This window comes from Populus trichocarpa, chromosome 4, assembly GCF_000002775.5.
Source record: "Populus trichocarpa isolate Nisqually-1 chromosome 4, P.trichocarpa_v4.1, whole genome shotgun sequence".
NCBI classification, from domain to species: domain Eukaryota; kingdom Viridiplantae; phylum Streptophyta; class Magnoliopsida; order Malpighiales; family Salicaceae; genus Populus; species Populus trichocarpa.
In genome coordinates this window covers 21,246,196-21,262,274 of record NC_037288.2, presented here as the reverse complement: position 1 = coordinate 21,262,274, position 16,079 = coordinate 21,246,196, and the positions used below count along the sequence as shown (strand labels likewise).

The window sequence follows — 16,079 nt, the reverse complement described above, 5'->3', positions numbered from 1 at the left end:
ACTCTGAAAAAACTCAAACTCATGATTATCGGGAATAAGCCTAAGTAATTGAAATATCCCTCATGGTTCTCATGATCCTTGTTAATTTGCATTCAAATGATGCGATGTGCATCAGGATGTGCATCAGAATCATTTTTTCTTCATAATATTTACTGCTGCAATTAATATTCTAACCAAAATCTCGTGTGTGTGTGTGTATCAAATACTGCAGGCGTATATATACGGTGGAGATGGAACTTGAGCTGGATCAACTTAAAGAAATAAGCTTTTAACGTAAATCTTTAATTAACTGCAAGCAGAGGGATGATCTGAGCTTTTAACTTAATGTAAAGTCTTGTAGGTTTGGTCTACCAAGCAAACTTCTTCATAAATAACCTTTCTTTGATTTCTGATGACCATCAGGCCTATCTAAGTTAATTTAAGTTTTTTTAAAAAAAAAACTAAAATAATATTATTTAAAAAAATATAGATTTTTTTAAGTAATCTGACCGCGGACCTTAAGAGGGTGTTTGGCAGTGTGGTAGCGGTTGCTTTTCAAATAACTTTTTGTATTGAAATGCATGCCAATGATTTTTTTTATTTTTTAAAAATTATTTTGACATCAGAACATTAAAACAATCCAAAAGATACAAACTATATTAAATTTTAGTAAAAACAAAAAAAAATTAAATTTTTTAAGAACACGACAAACATAATCTAAGTCAGGAGATTAATCAGTTCGTATAACAATGCTCCAAACCATGGGCATTTCTATGTTATTACCTATCATATCATCATCAGTGTTTTTTAAAATTATTTTTTAATTAAAAATATATTTAAATAATTTGTTTATTTTTAATATTAGTGTGTTAAAACCATAAAAAACATTTAAAAAATTAATTTAATGTATTTATTTTAAAAAGCAAGTTATATATATATATATATATATATATATATATATATATATAAACATCTACTTACATCTTCTTCCTCGGGATTGTCAAACTTTAACTTGAAGATTGGTCCATAAGAATTGTGTCATCGCATTATATTTTACTTTAAAAGAAATCGAAAAAATATTGTATATTTATTGTGGATATAAATTTATTGTACTCGGAATCACACCATAGATATATAATATATGTATTGACACTATAGGATCATAGAAGTATTATCTTTGTTGTTTTTTAGTTAAAAAGTATTGGTGGAAGGTTGTTTTTTCTATTTTTTGTGTTAAAAATTGTTGGATATAGCTTGAGAGTCAGACCCAATGCTATTAGTTCTGACTAGGCAGCCACACCCAAATCACTTCCAATAGGTATTGGGTTTGGCTCGCAGCCAGACCCAAAGCTATTGGGTTCAGCTTTTAGCTAGACTTAGATATGTTTCATTTTATTCTTTTTGCCTCTTTAGATTTTTTCTCTTTTTTCTTTTTTTTTCATACGGTAAAGAGAAAATAAATTAATAAGACTTTTTTTATATTGTACAAAAATTAAATGATAATAATTTTTTTTATTTGAGGTTGAGTTAGTTGAATTTCTTTTTTCTTAGAGTTGGGTCATGTTGCCACCAGGACCTAATAGAATTGGGTCTTGCTACCACCAGGAATCAATGGCCCAATAACATTGGGTCGTACCTTTACCAGAACTCGCTATCATGGTCTCTCAAATATTAAGAAAATCATAAGTAGTTTGACTTAACATTTCAGTAACTAGTTTCTCAGTGTAGTTATTATTCATTCTCCAAGAATGTTCTATTTAGACATTATAGTATGAAGTATGTATGTTTTGTTAAATGATGTTAGTTCTTAACATTATAGTCATTGATTATTTGAATAAGATTTTGAAATACTTTGCAAAACTAATTCCACTTTGGTCACGGATTTCACAATCAATATTGTTTGAGAATAAATAAATATTTTATCTATGGTGGTGAATCATCTCTTAATTATTAAAATACCTCCATATATTTTATATTATACTCAATGTTTTCCCGTTTATTACCATTGATTAGGATAAAATTATGATCAATATCAAAACATAACACTCTCTATATAAGATAACTCAGTGATCTTAAATTTAAGTAACACTTACACAACTATCACAATAGCCTTTCTATAGACATAAATAATTTCTCCATATAGAACTCTCATGCAGGTCAGTTTAATATATAAATAATTTAACAAACACCTGCATATTAGTTTCATATATCCCTCATACCTTAATTTATGAGAGAAACTATTTCCTTTCATGAAGAAAAGAAGATAATATACATCGGTCTAAACAGTTCTAATTATTGTCTAATCTTAATAGAATATTGACTATGAATATTTAGGAACAATGCTTTGATACAATGAAAATCTCATAATTATAGTAACTTTATAATTTTCTTTGTAAAGTTTTTTTGTCATATGAACTTTATCTTTACTTTAAATTCATTAATTAAACATTAGATTCATTAATCAAATATAATTAATATTAAAATTAAATAAAGCTTTTATTCACATAAATAATCATACATAATATACTTATTAATATATCAAACATCTCCCTTTATTACAAATAAAAACATGGTTTATTTATAAACCACATTAAGTAATTATCTAGGAAAATAAATGCTAAGTTTTTTTTTTAATGTGATTTATTCGCTCCACGCCTATTTTCTATGTGAAATAAAAGTACCACATTAACAGGTGCTATTTTCTCTTGTAATTAAGATTGTATATGGTCGATGTTCTAGAATAAAAAAAGATAAATATATAAAAATAATAATATTTTTTGTTGAAATAACATAAACGAAGACATAAAAAAATATTTTAGAATAAATATTTATTTTTAAAAATATAAAAAATAAAAAATATCTTATTTATCTCGATATTTCCAGGAAAGCAGTTTTACCTGAAGGCCACTTTTTTTTTAAACCGGTATACACATAAATACGCGAAGGGGGTCCAATCATTAGTAATTTAAAAAGCATAGGACCCAATTTGACTGAAACTAAAGTAATTATATCAATTAGACCAGATACTAAAACTATAGGGACTAAAGACAATCTTTATTATGATCTCCCGGCTCTTTACTTTTCTCCCTGTTGCTTTCGACATTGCCATCAAGTTTTCTCACGTCTCTCTAAAATTTATACCCAAATGTCCTCTCTCTAGAAAAAATAGTAGTAATCCTTTAATTGAAGCTTAACTCCATCGATTCTAAGGTAATCTTCGATTTCCTCTTGTAATTTCTCCTAATTTTGACTGTAACTAGTAGCTAGGGTTTTTCTTCATCTCTTTTGAAATTTATATTTTTTCTAATTTTTTCATGTCATTAAGTCAAGGATTTTTGTTCTACTTGCAATTAGTAGCTGATTTCTAAGGATTAACGTGGAAATTTCGATTTTCTTGCAGTTTTTTCTTCTTAAAACTTTTTTTTTTCTACTGTGAATTTTCTGTTTGGTTCCTCAGAAAATGGCGGGGAAAGAAAATAAAATGAGCGTTTATCTTTGTGTTATTAAGTTAGTTTCTTGTTTCTAGCAGGTTAAGACGGAATGTTAAATTCCGGGAATAATTTAAATCAAGGAAGTTCCGCAATGTCACCGGATATGCCACCAGTTACACAATGTGTGCCTTTGGAGCCTATTACGTTAGGCAATCAGAGATATACGCGGTCTGGAGAGGTGAGGAGGGTTTTGGGAGTTCCTCTTGGTAGTGTGTCAGAGGATCATTCGTTTGGAGTTGCGCATCCCAAGCCGATGCCTCCAGTGGCAACGGAGGAGCTAAAGCAATTTAAAGAAAGCGTGCAAGATACTTCTAGAAAGGCCAAGTATTTTGTTCATCTCTTTGCTACTTTTTAGCTTATGTTATGGTTGGGGATTTTACTGGTATAACTCATGATAAGATTGTTGTAAGTGTAATGGTTAGGTGTCATGATTGACATGGAGATTCCATGGGATAATGCAGTCACGGAAAAATTCATTGCATGTATTTCATGATATAAACAAGATGATGAAAAAAACTCTGTAGTGCTTAACAGGTCCTCTGTCCCCTGATATTTTTTTTTTGCTTTTATATTTTGGAAAACCTGAATTGACCACCACGTATTATTGCAATTCAAAATTCTTTCTTTGATGCTATTTCTGTCTTTATGAATATAGAATATCCATGTTTTGCTTTAGATCATGATGTTGAGGATGTAGTTCAATTTATTTATATGTTGCTGGACTGCACAAACCTTTTGAGTAGTTATTAAAGATGCCATGTATTTCAAACAGGGACAGAGCAAAACTGTTGCGTGAATCCTTATCTAAATTGGAAAGGTACAGGGTAGCCTTAAGCTCAAAGAAGCGGCAAAGGAGTGAGCCTTCATTGAATGAGAGGTCAAATTTAGCGAACGTAGCAAAGGTGGCAGGTCAGATTCATAGAAATCCTCATGATATTATGACTCAAAGATTGGAGGACAGGACCAAGAGTACTGGGCTTAACAAGCGTGCTCGGACTTCAGTGGCTGATGTGCGGGTTTGTACTTGAATATGGATTTTGATATCTTTTCTTCTTTTGTGCATCTTCATAATGTTTACAGCATGGGTTTCTGTTCCAGATATTTGATTAGAGAGTAGGCAGTTAGTTTCTTAGATGCTTTGTTGAATCAGCCTCCCCCTTTGATCATCAAGAGTATTTATGTTCTCCCTGTAGTATACTCTAGCTTTAACTCTGTTTATATTTTCTGCAAAGTTTTGATAGAATTTTTCTTGTGCTACCAGGCAGATGGTAGGTCCTCGGTGCACTCAAGGCAACATATGGTAATGGATAAGAGTGGAGATATGGTCCAGGATCTTGGTGGTGGTGCTGTTCGGTATGAAGAAAAGATCCGCAGATTGCCTGCTGGAGGTGAAGGGTGGGATACAAAAAATAAAAAGAAACGTTCTGTTGGAGTGATGGGTAATAGAGTTATAAACGGTGATCGAGAACAAAAACGAACTATGCCTTCCAAGATGAGTGCCGACTCTAAGTTGCGATCATGTGATGCTCAGGGTTTCAGGTAATTCTGTTAGTACATGATTACTGATTTTTTTGGAATGTTATCATTGTGGTTTAATAGCAGGGATCTGCTACAGTTTTATTTTGAGTGTAAGAATGGAGACATCATGTTTAGAAAGCTTGTATCCTATTGGTATCTTTATTGTTTGTTTGGGTTCTCCTTTCCAAAGCGGTGATCTATAATTGACATGCTAGTACATTGCTGCTGCTCTTTAATGGAGTGCTTGATGATTTTTGAAGAATAATATCATCTTACACTTTTGCTGATTAAACTAGTAGTTGAAGTTGTTCCCCAAGGAATTAAACTCTCTAAATTTTGTTAATTGTTCACAAAACTTGGCAGGAATTGAAAATTTGATTATTAATACGGCTAAGATTGATGTAACATCTATAATATAATACATTGGCCAGCTATTTAAATGCCCAGGCTTTAGTGTTTTGACAACTTTCATATTTTCTTCAAAATTGCGGGTGCAAAAACATTTCTTCAGAAACTGTAATTATATTTGTAACATGTTTTATGAATGACGCTGACATGAACAGTCAAAGAACCTGACTGCTCTTGCAGTTTGATCTGCAAATGTTCCTCAAAGTTTGGGTTTATCTTTAGCTTGGCTGGTGAGTTGTGTGCAAGAGTGTTTATGGGGTATTAGAGTGAAAGAAGGGAGGGGAGATATGTTCTGGTATGGAGTTTTCCAGGGAAAGGGAAGGGAAGATATGGGGTATTAGAGTGAAAGAAGGGAGGGGAGATATGTTCTGATATGGAGTTTTCCAGGGAAAGGGAAGGGAAGAGAACAAACCCTTCTAGCTCCTTATGATAACTTCCTAGGAACAGGAAATACCACAATCTCTAGTTCCCTTCAAGTGGTGAAAAATAAATTTCTTAAATCCTAAATCAGGGTTGTCAATGAGGGGGGAAATAGTTGTATAATGTCTTGATTTTAGGTTTACATTGCTTCGTTCTCGAAGGAATTTTATGTTGGTTCATTAATGTCGACTCTACATCTTTTAACCAATTAAGCCAGGCTTATTCCTCTATAACAGAACCAAATATGTGAACATTAGGACTCCATCCTCACATTCTTCTTCATTTCCTTATTTTAGATACCCTCTTTGCCTTCCCTTCCCTTCCTCTGATCCTCCCACCAGACATTCTGTAAATGATGGAAGAGGGAAAACTTAGTTCAGGCCTGTCATATGTGTTTGTGATTGTAGTTCCAATCATGTTTGATATCCTTTTTCTAATTTACCAAATTGGTTTTATCAAATTAATTAATTATGCTCTAACTGTTTGGCTGCTCAGGAAGGAAAGTTTGGTTTTTTCTGCTATGAAGCATATAGTGGTTGCTTTATTTCATGCTTGTCTGAATTGTTTCCTAATTATTTAAGGCTTCTGCGTGTCTATGGCTGTATGTCACATGTTTAATCACTGCTTTATTCTTTCTTTTCAGTTATGCTTTCTATTTTTGAAAGTAGCCATCCAGTTGTTTTTATGCTACTGATTAAACTGTGCTCATGCTTTTTTCCACATTCATGATAAAAGAAGAAAAAGAAAGAGATTTTGTTATATAAATGGGTTTCTAATATATTACAGATCAAAGTCATCTGCTGGAGTCAGTGGATTCAACAAGTTGGAAGGTTCTTTTGAACCTACCAGTTCAGATACCAGTACAGTCGTTAAGAATGAAATGGAAAGTGTTCTTCCAAGAAATCGTATTGCTCTTTTAGAGCATAAGGTTGTGACGAAAGGAACAAATAAGTATGTATTTTCATCTTTAATAACTAACTCTTTTGTAGAAATGTATCAATAGGTTACATAAGATGGTTTGCTATTGACTTGTGAGGCTATTAATTGGTATGTGGTGCTGTTTATCAGGCCAAATATTCACGAGGATAATTCAGCAAGCACTCCTAATACAGTGATAAAGGCAAAGGTTTCCCGGGCACCGCGTACTGGGTCCATCATGCTGCTAGATTCGTCACTTAAAGTTCAACCCTCACCCACATCCCTTCAAGGTTCGGAACAGCCTACAAGTTCAAATAAAATCCAACTGCCAGGAGTGGTAAATAACCATAAGGGTCAAATGCCAGCAGGCTCATCCTCACATGCTATGGCTCAGTGGGTTGGTCAGAGACCACACAAAAACTTACGCACACGGAGGGCAAATATAATGGCTCCTAGTTCAAACCATATTGAATCTCAGATGTCATCTCAAGGTTTTCCCACTTCTGAATTTAGTGCTAGAACTTCTTCCATTGGAACCAAAGGATCTCTGATTGCCAGCAATCTAGATACCAACACTCCAAAATTCAAGAGGGAACTTGAGAGTGTTCCATCTCCATTTGGGTTGTCTGAAAGTGAAGAATCGGGAGCTGGAGAGAATAAACCAAAGGACAAAGGAACAGATGGTAGCGAGGTTTCTCTGTCTGCAAGTCAGAAAGTTGGAACTTTTGTATTGCCTGCTAGGAAGAATAAATCATCAACGAATGAAATTGGGGATGGCGTGCGGAGACAAGGAAGGAGTGGACGAGGGTCATCTTTAACAAGGCCAGGTACTTATCCAGTAAGGGAGAAGTTAGAGAATCTTCCAGCTGTAAAGCCACTTCAGAGTTCAAAGGCCGCTTCTGATAAGAATAAAAGGTGTCTTTCCTAACTGCCCCTACTCCAAAGCAACCTATTGGTTTATCAAATAATAGCGTGAACTTGTTTTAGACCCTGTTCTGAATTTTGAAGCTTATATATATTTCTCTGAATCAGCAAAACTGGTCGTCCACCTTCCAAAAAGTTGAAAGATCGGAAGGCTGCAGTGCGTGTTGGACCAATGCCCAACAGCAGTTCCTTAGATTTTACAGGTACTATTAATTAATAACTGTACAATAAATTTGGAATTTGCAGTTATAGATTTGTGATAGGTGTAGAAACACTGTTGTGCATGATGAACATTGTAAATCTTAAAGCTGTGCTGCAAGGACATGGTAGAAATTTAGCAGATAACTTTGTACAAATTCCATTTGATTTAAATATTGGCTGCAATTTCTTCTAACATGCATTGGCATATTATTCACAGGTGAATCTGATGATGATCATGAAGAACTATTTTCAGCTGCCAATTCTGCTCGGAAAGCTAGTGGTATGCATCTTTACCTTTTCATTAAGCTTATCAATAAAAGCCAGCTCTGTTTTTGGAATAAACTTCGTCTTAAAAAATGGTTGTTTTTGTAGAGCTTGCCTGTTCTGGTCCTTTTTGGAAGAAGATGGACTCTTATTTTGCTCCTGTAAGCTTAGAGGATATGTCCTACTTGAAGCAGGAGGTAATAAGTGGGATGCTTTGATAGATTTGGGATGTTGTGAACGCTTATGAATCAGAGACTTACAATTTTTCTTGCTTTGTTGCTCTTTGTGGTTTGTTCAGCTAACTTCTGCACAAGGGATTGATGAGAGTTTTTCTCAAATGCTTGGCGCAACATATAATGTTTTGGTACTATTCCTTAATTATCCCGTCTCTTTTTCTCTCGTGCATTCCTATAAATTGCATCATGGTTTACCTCCAATTTGTTCAAGAATTGATACGGATTTTCAACTGTCAGAAATCAGTTTTATTTTAATCCTAAGTAAACTCAAATGAAACTGGAAAAAAAAAAAAAACAAAGAGAGAAATGTGAGAATGAAATTTGATAAAAAAGATCTTTTTCTATCAGGGTGTTCTTGTGCACAAAGAAGTATGTCCTGGCAGAAGACAAGGGGAGGACTTCAATCAAGAATCAGCCAAAACAACTTCTTTATGTGGAAGAGTTGAAATGGGAAGTTTGGACAAGGTCGCTCCATTATACCAAAGAGTTCTTTCTGCTTTAATTGAAGAAGATGAAAGTGAAGAATTTTACACACAAAGTGAAGGGAAGAACATGTCTCTTCACTATGCCAGTGATGATTCTCATTGTGGTTCATGTAATCTGATTGATATTGAACCTAAAGATAGAGACAGAATGGAATCTGAAGTTGAGTCAAAAGTGAATTTTCAGACACAGAAGAGTTGTTTCTTGGATAGACTTTCATGTGATAAGAGTGTCGCATCAAATGCAATTGGGAATCCAAGCATGTCCAGTTCGTTGCATAGCAATGAACAGTGGCCAGTAGATGATGACTTTTCACATTCAGATGCCGGGCATGCCAGTGAAATATGTTCAAATGATCCAGGTTCCCTGCAGATTAGAGAAATAAATATGCCTGGCTTTTCTTCCTCTGATGGTCAATATCAGCTGATGTGTTTGGATGATCGGCTTTTACTTGAGCTACAAAGTATTGGTTTATGCCCAGAAACATTGGTAAACATTCTTTTCTGTACATTTATTTGTCTTTTCTCAAGTCATATCATGGTGTGTTCCTCAATTTTGTTTCATATTTTATATGCTTCTTATGCCTTCCTGCAGCCTGATCTAGCAGAGGGGGAAGTGATTAATCAAGATATAATGGAGCTTAAAGAAGGGCTGCACCAGCAGGTTGTGTGCCTCGGTTTCTTTTTCTCTATTTATTTGTTCTTAATGAAGAAAGTGTTTGCACTGTTTCTTTCCTCTTTTCTTCTTCTTTTTTGACTAACGTGAAGTATTTTCTTTTGAATTCATTTTTTTTGTCTTTTTACTTGGTTCGTTATCTTTTGTAACAACTTCCATTTCTTACAGACTGGAATAATGAAAAACAAGCTAGGGAAACTTGGTAAAGTTGTTCCGAAAGTAAGAGATATGGAAAGAAGGTAGGATTTGTGGTGGTTGTGAGGTGCTGCTGTCATGAAATCCATAGAGTTTTTGCTTGGATCAAAGTAACACTGTTTGTTTGCAGGAATGTTGAACAGGTTGCAATGGACCAACTTATTCAGATGGCTTACAGAAAACTACTGGTATTTGTTTTAGTCTTCTGTTGAGCCATTGTTTCTTTTTGTCAACTTCTAAGCAATTAAGGATGGCTATATTATGCAAACCTAGACCACACAGAGTTACAATTTTGCTTCCCCGTCTTTTTAGATGGCCTTTGATTGAGATAGAAATATTTTTGGACAAAAAACCTGCACTTAAGGACAGGCATATATGGACCTCAACAATATCTTTTCCACCTTTGAATTTGTCAAATAGATTGAGGACACAGCCTTGCGTCTTAGGGGTGTGTGAGTTTGATCAAGAAAATTAAGATTTTTGGGCATTCCTACTCATACAACATGTTTACTTGTTTGCTGCACTCCTAAATGAACTTTTCTTGAAAGAACTGTTGAAATATAGCCACATGCGTGAAGTGTTATTTTAGGGTCCTCAAATGAAACCTGTGCCTTTTTGTGCATACTTTGTGATAGTGAAATGTTTTTAATTTTATAAAAGGTCTTATGCCTGTGTAGGTTTTTTTTTTTTGAAAGCACTCATTTTCTTTTGCGGAATAAGGAAAAATATGTTCCTAGCTGTGTTTGTGTCTGTAAGAAGTTGCATGCTAGTCACTGAAAGACATTGCTTGGTTGTTCCACGTGGACATATGGTTTAGTCGTCTAATCCCATAGAATTTTCGGGCTATTCTGAGATAGCATAGCAATTGTATTTACCTATCCTACTAGTGGAGAAAATCAAATTGCACCTTCATAAAACTGGACAATTTGGACGACTATGCTGTACTGTAGTTTTCCAATAAATCCAATGTGCAAGATTAGAATCTGGAATGGACAAGCATGGAAAATGAATGCAATACTTCTATGCTCTTTTTTGTTGCGGAGATCGAAGGTTAGAACACATAATAACCTTTGGGAGTTTAAAACTGGTGTAACTTGGTCCCTTCCAGATTGGTCATACAAAACATTCCATGTAATTATGAGAATCAAGACCCTTTTTTATCTGTTTTATACTATTGAAACTCTGTTATCAATTTATACAGGCCTGTCGTGGGAACAATACCTCAAAAAGTACCATCCGCAAGGTTTCAAGGCAAGTTGCATTGGCCTTTAGCAAACGCGCACTTGCTAGATGTCGCAAATTCGAAGATTCTGGCAGCAGTTGTTTTAGTGAGCCTGTGCTACAGGAGATCATATTCTCTGCACCTGCACCTTCATGCAACAATGACGCCAAATCTGTGGACTGTGTTGGCTCAGGAACTGCGAGTAACACTTGTAATGAAGTCTCTAACATTCATGCTGAAGCCAGAGGATCAGGTATATCAGGTCAAATCTTTTCGGTGCTCTTTGATTGTACTTATTAATTATCTCTTAGGATGGATTTACAATGTGCTATGCATTTCTCAAAATTCTCACTCTCTCTGGTGATGTCAGAATATTGATAGTATACTATGATAATCTTGACTATTTTTAGCATTGTTTTAAGTTGCTTTTGTGTTTCACCAGCAGCATATAATTCTTTCTGTCTCCTTTTTTTGGCACCAGGTGCTGTTTCTAGCACTATCGAGAGATACGATTCTCATAGTGACAACTTTGATAGAATTAAGAAGAGGGAAGTGCTTATAGATGATGTTATTGGCAGCGCTTCATCAAGGGTAACATCCACTCTTGACAGTGCTGCTCTTGGTGGAGTAAAGGGTAAGAGAAGTGATAGAGATAGAGAACAGAGCAAGGATAATTCAAGAAGCAATTCTGTTTCTGGGGCCAGTCGCTCATCATTGGATTGCATCAAAGGCGAGTGCAAAACAAAACCAAAGCCCAAGCAAAAGAGTACTCATTTATTGAATTCAGGAAATGGACCTCATGGATCTGCTCATTCAGTAGCTAATGCTAGTAATAAAATAGAGCGCGTGGGGTCAATGTCTCTTGGCAACATTCCTCAGGATGCCCCCAAAGAAGCAAATGAACCGATTGATTTTGCAAACTTGCAGCTGAATGAAATTGATACAATTGAACTAGGAGTATCTACTGACCTCGATGGGCCTCATGATCTCGGCTCTTGGTTGAATATTGATGAGGATGGATTGCAAGACCATGATTCTATAGGTCTTGAAATACCAATGGATGACCTTACAGAGTTGAGCATGCTTTTGTAAAGAACTTTGCACTTCATGCTGGTGGAGCGGGAATGCAAAAACCATTTTTGAGATCCAATCTAACCTTCCTGGTCGAGGTAAGCAAATCAACAATTGTAATTATCGTTGATTCTTCATTATACAAGTAATTGAAGTACATTGATTGTATGAACCGAGATACTGCTCTGAGTCCAAAAAGATCCATGTCATGTCCCCTTCAGAATTGCAATATATCTATCTATCTATCTATCTGTTTCTGCATGACAGGCTTATTTTTCCTTGTTTCTTCGTCAATCCCTTTCCAAATGCATCCGCATCTGATTCATGTTCTCATCATAGTTTTCGTTCCGATCACAAGAGAGAATGAACTGTTGGCATACTTTGCATAAAGTAACAGAATATTTTAATTTCACATAATACATGCGCAGTATACGTACTATCAAGTAACGAGTCAACTGCGAGAACTCTTTACTATCTGTTTCACCTCGCTAAACATGAACGAAGCATCAATGCACGGATTCCTTAATAGACATTGGATGTTAGTTGGTACCTCTCAAGTAAAACACAATTGGATTAATCCCCATTTTTTTTTACCACCTGTTACATTCAAGTCTCTTGAAAATTAGTTTAACTTCAGCAATGCGCGTATAATTTTTGCCCTGTGGGAGGCAGACTAGATGTTTTGGCTGCTAGAGTGCGCACTGTCAGAGAAGGAAAATAATTCCAAGATAATGATGGTCTTGCATAGTACTCCACTTTACAGAGGATTTTTCTCATCCTCTGCAGTAGTATCTCGAGTCCTTGCATTGGAAGAGATCTATAAATACTAGGGTTTATTGATAAGTACTAAATCGCAGACCTGTTATCCAGTGTCCCTCTGCAGCCAGCTACAGACATCGAGTGTCATCTGGGCTCTTAATGTTGACGTTTTGTAGCTGTGTGGTGGGTTTTGTTTTTTTATTTTTCTCACCAACCTTGCCCCTCTCCATTGTCTCCCATTCTCCATGAGAAACTAAATCCAGATTTTTGTTTTCCTACCAGTAATATTACCGGACCTTCGTGGACGGTCGGTAAAAGGTTAATCATTCAACACCCCTTTCCTCCGAAGAGCCAACAATTCTGAGCCCTCGCTGATTTGCTAATGAAAGGACAATGACGAACGGTACTTTTTTCTGACAAACAAGTGGTTGACCATAAATTACAATATTAGCAAAAAGCAACTACCCAATATATATGACGAAGAGAGATAATGTAAACCAATGGCAAGAATTGGATTTGGTTAACCATCATTGATCCGCACCCATCTCTTTATGAATGATTTGGTGAGTTGAAGCAGCCATGCTAGTCAATGCCAGACAAGCTTTTATTAAATAAATGTTGTGAATATATTTGTCTGATGATGCATAACTTCATGAACTCCTAATTTCTGATCGACCCTTTTCTTTTGATACAGAGGAGGGATGGAAGCAGCATCACTCTTAGAGAATTAAAACCTAATCTTAAAAAAGGGTGCATAGGGCACGTAAAAGTAAAGGAGGATAGGTAGGTCATCACTCATCACTGTGCTCGTATCCTATCTCCTTGTGGGGTTATAAAGGCACGCTGATAATGACCCTTAATGGGTCCAAAAGCTGAGAGGCAAAAAGCAACATCAACGAATCCACAATGAGTTCATAATTGAGGTTAATTAATGTAATTAATAAATTAACTACGTGCAGGAGCATGATATGGCATTTGATCTATACGTACGTAGATCGATTGTTGCCATCAAAGATATGCTACAAAATCTTGAGAGACGATTATAAAAAGAAACATGTCGGTATCTGCTTAATTAAACAAGTAGTTATTAAAAATCAACAGCCATTTTGTAATTAGTGACCTAATTTTGATCCAATGTGCCCCATTGAGGGAATGAATTACAGCCATATACCTTCCTTGGCATGCAGGTGGAGGTTGGCTGTGGAAATATATATATATATATATATATATATATATATATATATATATATATAGAGAGAGAGAGAGAGAGAGAGAGAGAGAGAGAGAGAGAGAGAGTTCATGTTTGGCAACCTATACTAATTAATTCCATTAATCTAGCTATTTGTAAGTTCTTTTGAGTTTTGATGTGTATTTTATATATCTATTGTATCTTTTTTTTGTATATATAGAAACTGAAATCCACAGTTTTAAAGAAAAAGATATTAATATCAATTAAATTATAGATTATATCTAAAGTGATAAAATTAAGATTTAATAAAATCTGTTTTTAAATCAAACCGATAAATTTCTCCCAAAGAGACATGCTACTTCTCCGACTTATTTTCAAGTTTTAGCTATATTTTTTTGGGGGCAAATATATATATTAATTAATTAAAAACATGAACTGGATCAGATTTGATTTTATATCAAACTAAGTGAGTATTAACCTCATCAAACTCGGTTGACTCACTTAAGATTTAAGAAAAAATTAATTTGATTTAAAAAAAACAAAAATAATATTGTTTTAACATTTTAAAACAATATTGTTTAATAACTGGCAAACCTATAATCTAAATTTTAAATTAGTTTGAGCTGGGATTCATAGGCATGCAAGTGTCTGCTGCCACACCATTAATTTTCCAGTTCTATAAATATCATGTCCAAATTACATATCTTCCTTTTGATTGACCCAAGCTTGAGATTTTTATTAAAAAAACTTGCAAACACTAAATATGTTGATGCATGGGAACTGTGGACTCAGTGCAAAGAACCTGGATATATATATATATATATATATATATATATATATATATATATATATATATATATATATATAGAAAGAAAACTATACAGAATACATTCTTTCGAAGCCCACAGAAATAATTTTCTCTGAAATCTTTCGCAGATGCCTGCAAGGAAATAAAAGTAAAGAATTAACACTGTCAAGGCCTTCTTCTCTCTTTATCCATCGCACACGTAAAACAGGCAGCATGCATGCTCCCGCCACATGTATGACGAATGCCCTTCAGCCAAGACACGCACGCATATCTATGCTAGTCCTCTGGTAGCTAGGCAGCACAAATATTTAGATATTGTATCTTGTTATTGCAGGCTCTCTCTGGTCCTTACCACTTGCCGTTTATACATTCTCAGGATTCACCATTATATGTTTTTTAGCTGCAGAACTCTTAGCATTATTACATGAAGATAAGGGCATATGAAGTAGGTCTGAACGCAGAATGTATTTTTAAAATTATTTGAAAATAATATATATAAACCAGTTTGCCATAAATAAAACAATGGACAAATGAAGAAGAAGAAGAAGAAGTGTCTTAATTGAAATTTTAAACAGTTGGGAAATGATTACCAAACAATATTAAATTTCCCAGCAACATAAGAGCTATAATCATACCTTAAACTATATATATTATATATGGTTAATTTAATATAGGTTTGAAATCGAAGGTCCCATGAATTAATTAAATTATACTGATCACTAGCTAGCTAGCTAGCTAGACCATGCATATTTCATAAAAAAAATAAAAAGTTGAAGTGATCTTGTCCACCATTGATGCAAGTTGCTCCTTCGTCGACCTTCTTTAGAATATATTATTGCTTCTGGCTCGGTTCTTTCTTCATGCTTTGTTAGGTCAAAGTAATAAAACCTTTGTCTCTCTCTAACCATTCTTGCTCGTCCTTTCTCCAAGATTTATCGTGATAAACATATTAATTAATTATCTCTTAAAATAAATGAAGCGTTGCAAACAACCCACTTCTCTCTCTCTTGCGCTATAAATTTTGTAATAAAACCTCGCAGGTAAAGACAATAGACGGGGTTTCTTTCCTCCCTCCCCTTTGTCCTCTGTAGATTAGAATAATCCATGGCCTCTCCTTCACAACCACTTTCATATAAATGAATTGCAACCGTCCTCTCTTTTTCAACCATTTTTTTAATACAATTTTGATTTTTTTTTCCTGGGGGTTTTTCCTTCGATTAAAAGTGTTTCTAATCCATTAAAAGCAATGCAATTCTAGCTCTTTTTAGACACACACATATATGGAGTATTAACCATTTCTAGCGTTTCTCATGATTCA

At 34.7% G+C, this 16,079-nt stretch overlaps 1 protein-coding gene across 4 annotated transcripts; it reads left to right on the top strand.

Annotated features, from left to right (window-relative positions):
• Positions 1-3,056: 3,056 nt before the first annotated feature.
• On the top strand, positions 3,057-12,266 carry LOC18098127 (uncharacterized). Of its 4 annotated transcripts, none has more exons than XM_024599421.2 (16): positions 3,057-3,189; positions 3,509-3,794; positions 4,243-4,480; positions 4,732-5,009; positions 6,603-6,767; positions 6,885-7,649; positions 7,767-7,861; positions 8,077-8,139; positions 8,232-8,320; positions 8,422-8,487; positions 8,708-9,331; positions 9,437-9,505; positions 9,686-9,756; positions 9,843-9,900; positions 10,914-11,196; positions 11,416-12,266. In XM_024599421.2, exons 2-16 carry the CDS (start codon positions 3,520-3,522, stop codon positions 12,024-12,026), a joined length of 3,750 nt encoding a protein of 1,249 aa, XP_024455189.1. In that variant the 5' UTR covers positions 3,057-3,189; positions 3,509-3,519; the 3' UTR covers positions 12,027-12,266. The 4 variants fall into 4 exon arrangements, with proteins under 4 accessions (XP_024455189.1, XP_024455190.1, XP_024455187.1 ...); XM_024599422.2 differs by having other exon boundaries at positions 4,243-4,486; positions 10,914-11,187; XM_024599419.2 differs by having other exon boundaries at positions 4,243-4,486.
• The last annotated feature ends 3,813 nt before the right edge of the window (positions 12,267-16,079 follow it).

Coding starts and splice junctions, on each gene's coding strand:
- LOC18098127 (XM_024599419.2), top strand. CDS start 3,520: ATGTTAAATTCCGGGAATAATTTAAATCAAGGAAGTTCCGCAATGTCA. Junction 5,010..6,602: donor TGTGATGCTCAGGGTTTCAG/GTAATTCTGTTA, acceptor AATATATTACAG/ATCAAAGTCATCTGCTGGAG. Junction 9,757..9,842: donor GTAAGAGATATGGAAAGAAG/GTAGGATTTGTG, acceptor GTTTGTTTGCAG/GAATGTTGAACAGGTTGCAA.